General features: G+C 36.1%; 1 protein-coding gene across 1 annotated transcript in view; it reads left to right on the forward strand.

Annotated features, from left to right (window-relative positions):
- KLF8 (Kruppel like factor 8) overlaps window positions 1-10,749 on the forward strand; it is a 78,546-nt gene extending 67,797 nt beyond the window's left edge. The window contains exon 6 of the mRNA XM_042975000.1: window positions 10,568-10,749. Within this exon, the coding sequence (XP_042830934.1) occupies window positions 10,568-10,749 (182 nt within the window). The remainder of the gene's footprint in view (window positions 1-10,567) is intronic.
- Window positions 10,750-15,779: the final 5,030 nt, after the last annotated feature.

The following is a 15,779-nucleotide window of genomic DNA, read 5'->3' on the forward strand; positions in this document are numbered from 1 at the left end:
TACACCTAAAGGAGCTACTAAAAGAACAACAACAATAAAACAAAAACAAAACAAACAAAAACAAAAACAAAGCCTAAGCTACCATAAGGAAGGAAATAGTAAGATTAGAGAAGAAATAAATGATATAGAAGCTAAAAATAAAGAAAAACAGTAGAAAAGATCAATGAAATAAAGACTTGGTTCTTTTACAAGTTAATGAAAAAGATAAGCCTCTAGCCAGACTCATTAAAAAGAGAAAGGACCCAATTAAATAAAATCACAAATGAGAGAGAAGAAATAACAACCAACACTACAGAAATACAAACCATTATAAAATAATTTTATGAAAAATGATATGCTAAAAAAACTGGACAACCTGGAAGAAATGGATGATTTCCTAAAAACATATAAACTGCCAAAACTGAAACAGTAAGAAATAGACAACTTGAACAGACAAATAACCAGAAAAATAGTTGAATCAGTAATCAAAGACTGCCAACAAACAAAACTCCAGGACCAGGTGGCTACACAGGAAAATTATACCAAACATTTAAGAAGAGCTAATACCTATTTTCCATAAACTATTCCAAAATTAATAGAAAAGGATAGAAAACTTCCAAATTCATTTTATGAGGAAAGCATTACCCTGTTACCCAAACCAGAAAAAGACACCAATTATAAAAAGGGAACTATAGGAGAATACCTTAATGAACACAGATGCAAAAATTCTTAGTAAAATACTAGCAAGACAAATCCAACAATACATTAAAAATTATTCACCACAATCACGTGGGATTTATTCCTGGGTTACAATGCTGGCTTGATATTTGCAAATCAACCAATGTGATACACCACATTAATAAAACAAATTATAAGAACCATACCACCATTTCAATAGATGCAGAAAAAAACATTTGACAAACTACAACATCCATTCATGATAAAAACCCTCAGCAAGGTAGGATAAGAGAGAGCATATCTCAACATAATGAAGGACATCTATGAAAGACCCACAACTAATATTATCCTCAATATGGAAAAATCAGAGCTTTTCCTCTACAATCAGGAAAAAGACACTGCTGTCAACTAACACCACTGTTATTTAACATAATACTGGAAGTCCCAGCCACAGGAATCAGGCAACAAAAAGAAATAAAATGCATTGAAATCAGCACGGAGGAAGTAAAACTTACACTCTTTGCAGATGTTATGGTAGTCTATATAGAAAACCTGAAAGTCTCCACCAAAAATTGCTAGAACTGATAATTGAATTGTGCAAAGTTGTAGGATACAAAATCAATATACACAAATCTGTCGCATTTTTATCCAACAATAATGAATCAACAGAAAGAGAAATTAACAAAATGGTACATTTACAACTGCACCAAAATCAATAAGAAACATAGGAATAAATGTAACCAAAGAGATTAAAGAATCATATTCAGAAAAGTATAAATACTCATGAAAGAAATAGAAAATGACACAAATAAATGAAAATAAATTCCATGCTCATAGATTGAAAGAACAAATATTGTTAAAAATTACACTACACAAAGAAATCTACACATCTCATAAAATTTATGTCAAAATTAAAACAGCATTTTTTCAGAGTTAGAACAAAGATTCCTAAAATTTGTATGGAACCACACAAGACCCCAAATAGCCAAAGCACCCTTGAAAAAGAAAAGTTGGATGCATCACAATTCTGAACTTCAAGTTATATTAAAAAGCTTTAGTAATCAAAAAAGTATGGTACTGGCACAAAAATGGACACTTAGATGTAACAGAACAAAAGACCCAGAAATGAACGCACAACTCTATGGCCAACTGATCCTCAAAGAGGTAGGAAAGAATATTAAATGGGATCAAGAATGTGTCTTCAACAAATGGTGTTTGGAAAACTGGACAGCAACATGCAAAATAATAAAAGTGGACCACTTTCTTACACCATACAAACAATAAATTTAAAATGGATTAAAGGCCTAAATGTGAGAACTGAAACCATAAAAATCCTAGAGAAGAACACAGGCAGTGACTTCTTTGATATTGGCCAATGAAATTTATTTCTAGATATCTCTCCTAACACAAGGAAACAAAAGCAAAAAATACACTGTTAGGACTATATCAAAATAAAAAGCTTCTGCACAACTAAAAAAATCAATAAAAAAAGAAGGTAACCTATAGAATGGGAGGAGATATTTGCAAATGATATATCTGATAAAGGGTTAGTATCCAACATTCATAAAGAACTTATACAATTAATCACCTAAGCAAGGAATAATCCAATTAAAAAATGAGCAGAATACATGAATAAATATTTTTTCCAAAGAATACATACAGATGGCCACCAGACACATGAAAAGATACTCAACATCACTTATAATCAGGGAAATACAAATCAAAACCATGATGAGACATATCACCTTACACCAAACAGAATGGCTAAAATCAACAATACAAGAAACAACATGTGTTGGTGAGGATGTGGAGAAAAAGGACACTTGTGTACTGTTGGTGGGAATGCACACTGGTGCAGCCACTTTGGAACACAGTATGGAGATTCTTCAAAAATTAAAAACAGAATTACCCTATGGCCCAGCAATTGCACTACTAGGTATCTACACAATGAATACAAAAATACTAACTGAAATTAATGCATGCACCCTGATCTTATAGCAGCATTATCTACAAGAGCCACATTATGGAAACAACCCAAGTGTCCACTGACTACTGAATGGATAAATAATATGTAGTGTGTGTGTGTGTGTGTGTGTGTATTCACACACATATACAATGTAATATTACTGAGTCTTAGAATGAAATCTTGCCATTTGTAATGATGTGGATGGAGCTAGAAAGTATTATGCTAAGCAAAGTAAGTCAGTCAGAGAAAGGCAAATACCATAGGATTTCACTCATATGTGGAATTTAAGAAACAAAACAATCCAGCATAGGGAAAAAATGAAGAAACATACTCTTAACTGTAGAGAACAAAGTGATTGTTACAAGAAGGGAGGTGGGTGAGGGGATGTTAAATAGGTGATGGGAATTAAGGAGTGCACTTGTGATGAGCAATAGTTGTATGGAAGTGCTGAATCACTGTATTGTATACCTGGAACTAACATTACAACTGTGTGTCAAGTAACTTGAATTTAAATAAAAACTTGAAAAACATAAAATTGTATATATTTAATATATGCAATTTTGTGATATGATATATGTATACATTGTGAAATACACACCACAATCACGTTAATTAACATATTCCTTACCTCACAGTTACTTTCTTGGTGATGGAAACACCTAAGTTCTACACTCAGCAAACTTCAAGTATACAGTACAACATTGTTAACTATAGTCAAATGGTTTTCCATTAGATCTCCAGGACTTATATATCCTTCAAAACTAATACTTTGTACCACTTATCAACATCTCACCATACACCCCACCAGCCACTAGCAATCACCATACTGTTTTAAATATATATTTTATTTTATTTTAAATTGCAGTATAGTTAATATTCCATGTTATATTGGTTTCAAGTGTACAAAATAGTGATTCAACAGCAATATACAACACACAAGCCTAATCACAACAGGTGCACTCCATAATTCCCATTACACCTTTTACTCACACAAACCCACCTCCCCTCTGGTAACCATCAGTTTGTTCTCTGTAGTTAAGAGTTTGTTTCTTGGCTTGCCTCTCTCTTTCTCCTTTTGCCCTTTCTTAAATTCCACATATGAATGAAATCATATAGTATGTGTCTTTCTCTGGCTTATTTCACAACAAATGTATATGTTGTTATATATTTATTGCTGGTTATTGGGGTGCTCAAGTGTTATATTTCTTCCTGTTTTAGTTTTGGTAGTTTATATGTTTCCAGAAGTTTATTCATCCCTTCCAAGTTGTCCAATTTGTTGGCATGTAGTTTTTCATAATATTGTCTTATAATGGTTTGTATTTCTGTGGCGTTGGTTATTATTTCTCTTCTCTCATTTGTGATTTTATTTATATGTGTCCTTTCCATTTTCTTCTTGATAACTCTGTCTAGGAGTTTGTCAATTTTATTAATTTTTTCAAAGAACCACATCCTCATTTTATTTATCTCTTTTTTTCTATATGGTTTATTTCTGCTCTAATTTTTATTATTTCATTCCTTCTACTGGCTTTGGGCTTTGTTCTTTTTCTAACTTTTTTTTAGGTATAAGGTTAGATTGTTTACTTGAGATTTTTCTTCTTGGAGTAACCCTGTATTGCTATATATTTCCCTCTTGGGACCACTTTTGCTGCATCTCAGTATTTGGAGCATTGTGTTGTCATTTTCATGTGTTTCCCTGTGTTTTTTTTATTCTTCTTTTATTTTCTGGCTGACCCATTCATTGTATAGTAGTATGTTGTGTAACCTTTTGTATTTTTTATCTTTCCAGATTTTGTTGTAATTTACTTCTAGTTTCATAAGAGTAGTAGTCAAAAAAATGGTCCATGGTATTATTTCAATCTTTCTGTATTTGTTGAGGCCTATTGTGTGACCTAATGTATAATCTGTTCTGCATAATGTTCCCTGTGCACTTGAAAAGATTGTGTATTCTACTGTTTTAAGAAGGAATGTTCTGAATATATCTGTTAAGTCCATCTGGTCCAGTGTGTCATTCAAAACCATTGATTCTTTGTCGATTTTCTGTTTATTTGATCTGTCCATTGATGTAAGTGGGGTGTTAAAAATTATTATATTATTGTCAATAAGTTCATTTATGTTTATCATTAATTATTTTATATATTTGGGTGATCCCATATCAAGTGCATAAATATTTCCAATTGTATATCTTCTTGCTTGATTTCCCCTTTATGATTATATAGTGCCATTATTTGTCTCATGTTAGTATTTATTTTAAATTCTAGTTTGTCTGATGTAAGTATTACTACTCTTTCTTTTGACACCCATTTGTATGAAAAATGCCTCTCCTTCCCCTCACTTTCAATCTTTAGGTGTCTTAAGGTCTACAATGAATCTCTTGTAGGAAGCATAGAGATGGGTCTTTTTAACATTTATTCTGACATCCTATGTCTTTTGATCAAGCATTTATTCCATTTACATTCAAATCAATTACTGATAGATATGGATTTAGTACTATTTTGTTACATCTTTTGATATTGTTTCTGAAGATTTTCTTTTTCTAATCCTTTCTGGTCTTTGTCACTTTTGGTCTCTCCTTTTCACTCAAAGAGTTCCCTTTAATATTTCCTGCATGGATGGTTTTGTGGTCATGAACTCCTTTAGTTTTTATTTTTCGGGGAAACTATTTATCTCTCCTCCTATTCTGAATGATAACCTTGCTAAATCAGGCATTCAGCTCCAGATTTTTTCCCATTCAGCACTTTGAGTACACCATGCCATTCACTTCTACCTTGCTCCTATTTTTGTTGAGAAATCTCCAGATAGCCTTATGTGTCTTTCTTTTATGTTAAGGAATTATTTTGTCTTCCTACTTTTAAGATTTTTCTTTATCACATTTTGCAAATTTAATTACAAAATGTCTTGTTAATGACCTGCTTTTGTTGATTTTGATGGGAGTTATCTGCCTCCTGTATCTGGTTGTCTGTTTCCTTCCCCAGAGTAGGGAAGTTTTCGGGTATTAATTCCTTCAAATAAATTTTGTGCCCCCCCTTTTTTTTCTGTGCTTCATCTTGGACTTTTATAATAGGGATGTTATTATGTGCGATGGAGCCTCTGAATTCCCTAAATCTTTTCCGATGTTTCATAATTCTTCCTTCTCTCTTTTGGTCAGCTTAATTGCTTTCCATTACTTTGTCTTCTAGGTCTCTAATTCACTCCTCTGCTTCTTCCAGCCTGCTCTCCCTTGCATCATGGGTATTTCTAATCCTGTTTATTGCACTTTTCATCTGTGATTGATTCTTTTTTAAGTCTTTTATCTTTATAGTAATGGTCTCACTGATGTCTTGTATACTTTTCGCAAGCTCAGTGTGTATCCTTATGATTGGTGCTGTTAATTCTCCATCGGGCATGTTACTTATATCTGTTTCCCTTATATCTTTACCCATGGCCTCTTCTTGTTCCTTCATTTGGGATAAATTCCTCCATCTTTGCATTTTGTTTAAGTCTCTGCCTTATTCTTTGTATTAGAAAAGCCACTTATGTCTCCTGTTTCTGAAAATAATGGTCTTAGTAAGAGGTCATGTAGTGCTCAGGGACTGGTACTTCAAGGAGTGTCTCTGGTGTTTGCTGCATGCACTCTGCTATTGTGTTTTGGCTGCTTTATCCTTCAGGCCAGTTGTCTTCACAGACTTTTCTGGCCTACTGTGGGAAGTGTTTGGTCCTTGGCCTGAATGTGGTGAGTTTTAACTTGTTATGCTCTGGTGTGCTTATGAAATGAGACCTGTCACCATCTCCTCAGAAATGGGGCCATGCAGACCTCTCTGGTCGGAAATGTATTGTGGGCAGATGTTTGTGCTAGTCTTAGGGAGAAGTCTGCTGCACTGGGTTCAGGTAAGCATGACTGAGAAGGGCTGTCCCACTAGAGTGCAGGGGTGTGGGGCCTGGTGTATGCAAATTAGGCAGCCAGTGTCAGCACTGAACTGTTTCCAGCAGGTGGCTCTGTTTATGCTGAGGGGGAATAGGAGGGAAATGGCACCAACCAGCTCCCTTTTTCCCAGAGAGATGTCTCTGGGAAAGGTGCCACTCAGGGACACACTCTGAGAAGAGTGAATTATCTTCACTTCGTGTGCCTGAGACACTCTTCAGATTGCTGTTTCCATACTGTCTCCCACTGGGTTATTGTTTGCCTGCTTACTCTCTTGGAGCTGTGAAGTGCCTTCTGGGCTCTATCCCATCCAAGCTTGCTATCCTTTAAAACTACAAGTTTTAAGCTCCATTGATTGCAAGAACTCAGGAATTTCAGCCCCCCCTCCCCCCGCTTTACCAAGACAGTGGCTTTGGGAAGGACTCATTCTTGTGCATTCCCTTGTGAGCTCCTCTGGTTGTGTTCATGGGACAAGGTGAGCTTAGGGTCCTCCTACTCCATCGTCATCTTTTCCCCAACTTATTAGTGGTTTTGGTATATAGTCACCATTAGGTTTGTGTATAGCCCCTTCTGCATATAGTGGTCTATATTAAGTTGATTGTCATTTAAATTTGAACCCATTTTTCATTCCTCTCCTCCCCATGTTTTGGGTAAATGTTTTTATATTTTACATCCTTTTATTTTGTGAGTTTGTTGACCCATTTTTTACAAAAATATTCATTTTTATTGTTTTTGTGTTTCCTACCTTCAGACTGTTACTTTTGATCTTTTTTTTCCACTCAAAGAATCCCCTTTAATATTTATTGCAGGGCTGGTTTAGTGCTCAGGAACTTCTTTAGTATTTGTTTGCCTGAAAAACTCTTTATCTCTCCTTCTATTCTGAATGATAGCTTTGCTGGATAGAGTGTTCTTGGCTGCGTATTTTTTTCCATTCACCAGTTTGAATATATCATGCCACTCCCTTCTGACTTGCAAAGTTTCTGTTAAAAAATCTTCTGCCTTATAGGTTCCCCTTGTCACTTATTGTCTTCTTTTGTCTTGCTGCCTTAAAAATGTTTCTTTATAACTTATTTTTGCCAACCTAATTACTACATGTCTTGGTTTGGGTCTGCCTTTGTTGATTTTGATGGCAGTTCTCTGTGCTTCCCTGATCTGGATACCTGTTTCTTTCCCCAGATTAGTGAAATTTTCAACTATTATTTCCTCAAATAAATTTTCTGTCCATTTTCTCTCTCTCTTATTTTTTTGGGACTCCTATTATATGAATGTTATTATGTCTGATGTAGTTACTGATTTCCCTAACTCTCATTTTGCATAATTCTTTTTTCTTTCTTCTGTTCATCTTGATTAGAGTAATGGTACTCTATATTCTAGTTCACTAATATGTTCCTTTCCTTTTTCCAGCTTGCTGTTAATTCAATCAAGTGTGTTTGTCATTTTGTGTATTGACCCCTTTATCTCTGTTATGGTATTCCTCATTTCAATGTTAAGGGTCTCACTCATGTCTTCCACTCTTTTCTCAAACCCAGTGGGTATCCTTATGATCATTACTTTAGATGATCTTTCAGGCATGTTACTTATATTGGTTTTGCTTAGGTCTCTGGCTGTGTCCTCATCCTTTTCTTTCATTTGGAATAAATTTATCTTTCTTCTCATTTTGTCTAAGTGTCTGTTTCCGTGTGTTAAGAAAGTTATGTCACCTGTTCTTGAGGGTAATGGCTTTATGAAGAAGTCCTGTAATGCCCTGTTCTGTAGTGTCTCCGGTTCCCCAGTTGCTCACACTTCCCAAAGTGTCTCCATTGTGTGCTGTTTGTGTTCTGCTGTTTTGTCCTGAAGACTTTATCCCTCAGGCCAGTCATCTGTAGAGGCTATCTTGTCTACTGTGGTGTTATGGGAAGTGTTTGGTCCATGACCTAAATGTGGTGCTTTTTAACTAGTTGTGCTTTGGTCTGTTTGTGAAATGAGACCTTTTGCCACTGCTGCTGAAACTGAATCTCTACAAAACTCCCAAGTTGGGAGACACAATTTGAGCAGAGTTTTGATGCAGTCTTCTGGGGGAGGGCAGCCACTGTTCTGGGACTGAGGCAAGCTAGACTTGGAGTAGTGGTTCCACCAGAGCATGGGGTGGGGGGACTTGGTACAAGCAGGTGAGGTAGAGAGTACAGACAATGTGCTGGTTTCCACAGGTTGCCCTGTGCTTATGCTAAATGACAAGGGAGGGAAATTACACCAGCCAGTTCCTCTGTTCCTAGAAGGGTTCTTCATAAACACTGCCTGTCTTGGATATGCTCTGAGATGAGTAAATAACCTCCCCACTCTGTGCCCCTGGCATTCCTCTGTTAGAAGTTTCCATGCTGTATGTCCATTGTTGTGTGTGTGTGTGTGTGTGTGTGTGTGTGTGTGTGTATGTGTGTGTTTCTTTATTTGCCTGCCTTCTCTCCAGAAGCCACTATGCCCTCCAGGCTCTAACCCATCCAAGCCCACTGACCTTTAAAACTCTAGGCTTTAAGCCCTGTTCATTGTGAGAACTCATGAAATTCAGTACCTTTTTCTTTCTAAGCAATTGATATAGGGATTTTTTTTCCCCTGTGTGCTCCACTTTCTGTTAGTCTGACTCTTGCCCTTCTCCATAACTGTGGCTCCCTCTCCACCACAGCGGCCACAATATGTTTCTCTCCCAAACTCTCTTTTCACTTCCTACCTTCTTCAATGTGGCCTCTTCTCTATCTTTAGATGTGATTTTGTTCTGCCAGTCTTCAGGCCGATTTCTCAGGTATTTAGGATGATTTGGTAGTTATCCAGTTGCATTCATGGGACAAGGTGGGCCTAGGGTCCTCCTACTGTATCACCATCTTCCAACCACCAATCTCCCTGTGCCTATATAAAAAATTTTTATTATAAGGTACATCATGATTTTAAAAACATTCAAACAATACAGAAATATGGGGAAAAAAGGAAAAGTCACTTTTCTACTATTATCATCCTTATTTTCTCACTGTTAATCATTTCTCACTCACTCACAGTTAATCATTTCTCATAATTTACACTTAAGTGCATTGGTACTGCCTTTATTCTGAGTATATACATATGTGGTGTGTGATCCATACACCATAATGGGGGTCATACGGTGTTAATGTTTTTTATATTACTTTTTAAATTATTTAAGTTTATTTATTTGGAGAGAGACAGAGAGAGTAGGGGAGGGGAAAAGAGAAAGGTGGAGAGAGAATTCCAAGCAGTCTCTGTGCTGTCAGCACAGAATCTGTGCTGAACTCATGAACCTGAGGTCAAACTCACAAACTGTGAGATGATGATCTGAGCCAAAACCAAGAATCGGATACTTCACCTACTGAGCCACCTTGTTGCCCCTTTCATTTAGCTTTCTATATGGAGCATACATATCCCATATACAATCCAGATGCAACATAAGGATACTAAGCATGGAGCTATTTCAAAAAGTTTGATGAGCTTCTTCCAACGCCATTCCATGCCCTTGAGTTTCTGACCTTACACAGAAGGCCTGTAGCCTTAGCTGAAGGCCTATTCTAGTGAATCACATTCTGTCTGTGTATATGGCTTTATTTATGAGTATTTATTAGGATATATTAGAAGAGAGGATATAGTTACTATAATGTGGTATGGTAGAAAGCGTCAGAGACCTGGGTTTGCATCCACTTTTTATTGTTCACTGTGATAAAAAAAAAAAAAAGATGTCTCAAACATCCCATGAGGTATTTTTATCCCCCTTTAAAGCTCAAGTAACAGAGATTGAACCAGGGAGAAGTGACTTATTTAAAGTCACACATCTAATACATAGTAGAGCCAGAATTCAAGCAAAGGCCTGTTTCAGGCAGAACCTGTGTGGTTTCTACTCTACCATTTTTGGCTCTTCTTTAGTACATCTGTAAGGATAGAGAAAATTTCTTCAAAGTGATTGTCACAACTTTTGACCAAAGCCTTGATAAAAGATTAAGTACTCTGTTCTCTTTCCAGTATCCAAATATCTCTTCTCTGACTCCCTTTGTTTTGTCATATCCCCCTTTTAGGAGAGAAGCCTTATAAATGCACCTGGGATGGCTGCTCCTGGAAATTTGCTCGTTCAGATGAGCTCACCCGCCATTTTCGCAAGCACACAGGCATCAAGCCCTTCCAGTGCACAGACTGCAACCGTAGCTTCTCTCGCTCTGACCACCTATCCCTGCACCGCAGGCGCCATGACACAATGTGAGCAGCATAGACTGCACCAGAAGAGCTGTGCTGGTCTTGTGTGTGTGTGTGTGTGTGTGTGTGTGTGTGTGTGTATGCATGCACACCGAGATCATAACCATCTTTTCCTCTTTGACTTCAGCTTGCCTCAGGGATGGGGTAGGCGCAGCTCACTGAGCCAGGTTGATGAGACTGTAGGAAAAAATAGATGGTCTCCCATGGGGGCTCCTCATATTCTACTTTCACTTATCCACTGTCCAGTCTCCAATTTTTTCAGCCTCGCATGGATTGAATTCCAGTGTGGCACCCATGGCTGCCCCCCATTCCTCCACCATACCCTTGCTTTGACATAAGACATTTCCCTACAAAAACAAAACAGGAAATCAAACTCAAGGCTGTGAACAAATATGCACTGCTTTTTATTCCAATTTGTCTCTTATTTTCTAGAATTCTTATCCTTTATTTTTTTTGGAATCAGCATTTAAGAGTGGTTGGTAGTGTCTTAAAATGACATTTTGTAAATTTCCTAAACATAAAAAGGCATAATAATTTAGTTGATTGTTAAGATTTACAGGGATTTGGGTCCTGAGTATAGGGCACATCCTCAGTGAATAAGATGAGTCCCTTGCCAAACTGAAAGATTTTGTAAATCCAATCCTATATGTTATTACAGTTTGGTTTTCAGAAAGTGCTGATGCTTCTTCACAAGTCTATCAGAAGGAATGAAATGATCTTCTCCTACTTGTCCTCTTTTTCTTCGTCCTTCTTCAGGATAAAGATTTGTCTGCACAGTTATTTTCTCCGTTAGGTTAAATTTGAAAAAGCTTTCAAAGCACACACTGACATGGCAGTAGGGAGAAAAGTGTTCCAGGAAAATATGTTGGGCAGCGACAGGAACAAACAAAACCAGGATCATTCTGAAAACATAGAGGGGGACTTTCATTTGGATAAGATTTCAGAAGCTCTGTAATCACAAACCTCATTCAAATGGCAGCCTGTTGAGGCAGTGTCTTGAGGGGCTGTTTATTCATTTGTTTATGTAAAGCAACTGTTATGAGCATATTGCATGGTGAGAAATCACACACTGGGGTCATTTTATACAGAAGTGAGGGGTTGGAAGAAAAAAATGTGTTCATTCTGTGGCATTATTAGCATGAATTCTTATATTCCAAATGGAATTTAAAAGGATTTTAGAGAAAACTGACACAAACCATTTGATGTTCTGCAACTGCTATAAACCGCTAGCCATTTCTTTAGCCATTAAGGCAGGTTACATATTATACGCATCTGATTACCCAATTGGACTTTTAAGTAATAGTCTCTGGGACATCAAACCCTCTGTTCTAGGCTGTGGACTTCAGATCTACCTCCAAATGGCATATTTTCTCTACCTGGGGGCAGGGAGGGCTTTGCATCACTTAGTTTTAAATTCAGCCTCTCTTCTAAAGGTTATCTTCATATTGAACCCCTTTTCCTTGGCAGATATTCAATCAGTCCCTGTGTGAATACTTTAGGTTACTACTTCCAAAGACCATCCATTCCATCTAAATCAAGAAATTCTAGTACCAAGAATGGATCTTATTAACCACTTAGTACTATCCATCATTTATATCTTAAAGATGAAACAAATATGGGCCAGATTTTTTCCCCAGATTTTTTATTGAAGTGTTATAGATCTGTGCACCCATTCTCCCAGGGATCACATTCTAAAACGAAAATAAAGAAAAATTTTACATAATTTGTTGCAGTATTTCTCCAATTTTATATGCTATGCTTCAGAAAACTAGACCACTCACAGTATTATTTACAGTTGATTAAATACTAAGTAAAATGTGTTTGTGGTCATTGGTATATAACATTAGACACACAATTTTTCTATTCAAACACTGTCTATAATATTTCAGATTTGATTTACCTCATTTTCACTTACAGTGTCTTTCCAAACTATAAACTGTCATAAATTCAAAGACTGTATATTTCTCAAAATGACATATGAATTTTTAATATTATTGTTATTTTGATATAGGCTTTCCCCTGACTTTGGGTTTTCAAGTTACACACTGTAAACTAATTGATGAAGCATTAGGAGATATCTAGGGCCAGTCTGTTAAAGGGAAATTCTATGTAGCTATAAGACAGATGGTTAGAGGTGAATTACCATCACACATGAGTTTAGGCATTTAATTGGGTAGTTGATGTGGCATTTCATAGTAAAGAGCCTAGCCATTTTCTCCAAAACTTTGATCCTGAGTCTCCTTTTCTAGAGTACATACATAAATGACTTGTGCCCCTTGGACCTCAGGATCTTTTGCACTGAGTATATAATCTTATAAATAAAGGCTATCAATCATACTGGTGTACTATGATGATCAAATTAAGTTTCTAAATACTGGTATCTCTGACATCCTTAAGTCTAACCCTTTACTCATTTTTTTCCCTTCAAAGTAATGTGGGACTTTGTTAATGCTTTATTGTTACAAAACATTTCAAACCCTATTCTCATTGCCCTGTCCCCTCCAAATAATGGTTAAAAAAATCCTTCCAATTATTTACATATATTGTAATAAATATGTCTAAATGCATTTAGAGTGTTTTATAGAGATCCAAATACAGTACACTACAGTACTACACCAAAACTACATATAATTTTGCTAAATAAACAGTGAGATGGAAAGGAACTATTTTAGCTGACATTTGGAATTAATTGAATTTACTGTGCTCATGCCAGCAAAGCACCATTAAGTGGACATTTCCCATGACATGAAAAATGGCCTTGTTTGATAAGGATGGATAATATTCTGGGATTCGTTGCCATGGAATTCTTCCATCTGTAGATGATTGGCAGTTGAACATAGGTATCAATAATTATGATTGGAGAATTCATGGAAAACTATGAGGAATTGAACTGGTTGGGTAGGTTAGGTGGATTGAATTATGGTAACACAAAATGTTTCTGAGAGTAAGATCTTTTTTTTAAGAGTAAGATATTTTTAAATAAACTTTTTTAAATTTAATTTTTTAATATTTATTTTTGAGAGAGAACACGAGTGGGGGTGGGCAGATAGAGAAGGAGACACAGAATCTTAAACTGGCTGCAGGCTCTGAGCTGTCCACACAGAGCCCAACATGGGGCTCCAACTCACAAACTATGAGATCATAACCTGAGCCAAAGTCAGACGCTTAACCAACTGAGGCATGCAGGGACCCCCTTTTTACTTTAGAACTGTTTTAGATTTACAGAAAATTGTGAAGATAGTACAGAGAGTTTACCTATAAACAGTATCCAGTTTTCACTTTTATTAATATCTTTTATTAATTAATTAGTAAGGTATATTTGTTATAGCTAATGAAGTAATATGATACATTATTATTAACTAAAGTTCAAACTTTATTCAGATTTCCTCAGTTACCTAATATTCTTTTTTTAAGCATCCTATTCAGGATACCACATTACATTTAATAGTTATGCCTCCTTATGCTTCTCTTGGTTGTGACAATTTCTCAGACTTTCCTTGTTTCCTATGACATTGACAGTTTTGAGGAGTATGTCTCAAATTGTCTGATGTTTTCTTCATGATGAAACTGAGGTTATGGTTTGAAGAAGGAAGATCATAGAGGTGAACTACCATTTGTATCACATTATATTAACATGGCTTATACTCTGGATGTTAACCTTGATCATCTGGCTGAGCTTGTGTTTGTTAGATTTCTCCTCTGTACCCTTCCTCTCCCTGTCTCCACGCTGTACTTTCTGGAAGGAAGTCACTATGTGAAGCCCACACTTAAGCAGTAGTAAATTATGCACCACATCCTAGAGGGTCTCTAGATAAATTATTTTAATTATTTGCATGAGAGATTTGTCTTTTCTCTCTCATTTATTTATTTATTAAATAATTTACTTGTATCAGTAGGGGTTCATGGATATTTATTTTGTACTTTGAGTTATAATCCAATACAACTTTATTTTGTTTCTCAAATTGCTCCAGCTTTGGCCACTGGGCACTCTTGGGTTGACTTCCAAGTACTTTTGACATGTCCTCATCACATTTTTATTAGCACATTATTATTTTCTGGTACTACAAAATGCTCTAGTCTAATATATATATATTTTTTGCCCTCTCTTACAATCAACCATTTATTTAAAGTGTACTGGTTCCTTTTACTGGAGAATTATCTTAGAAACCAAGACCTGGATATTTGATATGCTTGTTGCTACTGGGCATTGTTGATTCTAGGTGATCTCAGCTGACAGAGCAGGAAATATGTGTGTGTACACTAACCCATGTATATACATAACTAGAAATATGTCTATATGTAATCATCCATATCCTTATTAAGCTGAATGTGAGTTTATACTGATGTCTGCAATTCATTACCACATGGTTCATTGTAAACCTTTACCTTTGTTTATATATAACCTCCCATTCCAATAGTGAGAATCCTACTCCTACACTCTGTCATCTATTTACTTAATTGTTCAATCACAATATACACGTATAGTGGCATCTCAATTGTTAACCTGTACACCTGTGAGAAACAACTAGAGCACAGTGCTTAGGTATATAATAGTAATATATTTAGAACCCCAACAGCTCTTTGAAACAAAGTGATCTGCAAAATTCAGGAATTAGGGATTTCTGTGATCTGAGTTCCAGGAATATGGGCTCTATCTCTTCCAAAAAAAACTTTTCTCAAGGACCAAAACATTGGGAATTGACCTAACCTTGAATAAGTCAAGATAAATTATTGACTCTTCAGTATGTTAATACTTATATAGAGAGGTGGACACAGAATAAAGTAGGTGAGCCCAATTGAATTATTGAGCATTATTCTTCTCACTGGTAAATATGTCTCTCTGAAAATAGGGGTGCTACCCTAAATTACCTCTCTTCATATTTTCCTGTCCCTCACTTGGTAAAAGTTAGGCAAGTCACAACAACTCTCTGTGACTCAGTCAACCCATCTACAAAGTGGAGATCCAAAAATCTACCTCACAGAAATGTTGTGAGAATTCTCATTAAGAGATGTTGGCAAAAATAATAAGAGATATTT

The sequence above is a fragment of the Panthera tigris genome, chromosome X, assembly GCF_018350195.1.
Source record: "Panthera tigris isolate Pti1 chromosome X, P.tigris_Pti1_mat1.1, whole genome shotgun sequence".
Classification (NCBI taxonomy): Eukaryota; Metazoa; Chordata; class Mammalia; order Carnivora; family Felidae; genus Panthera; species Panthera tigris.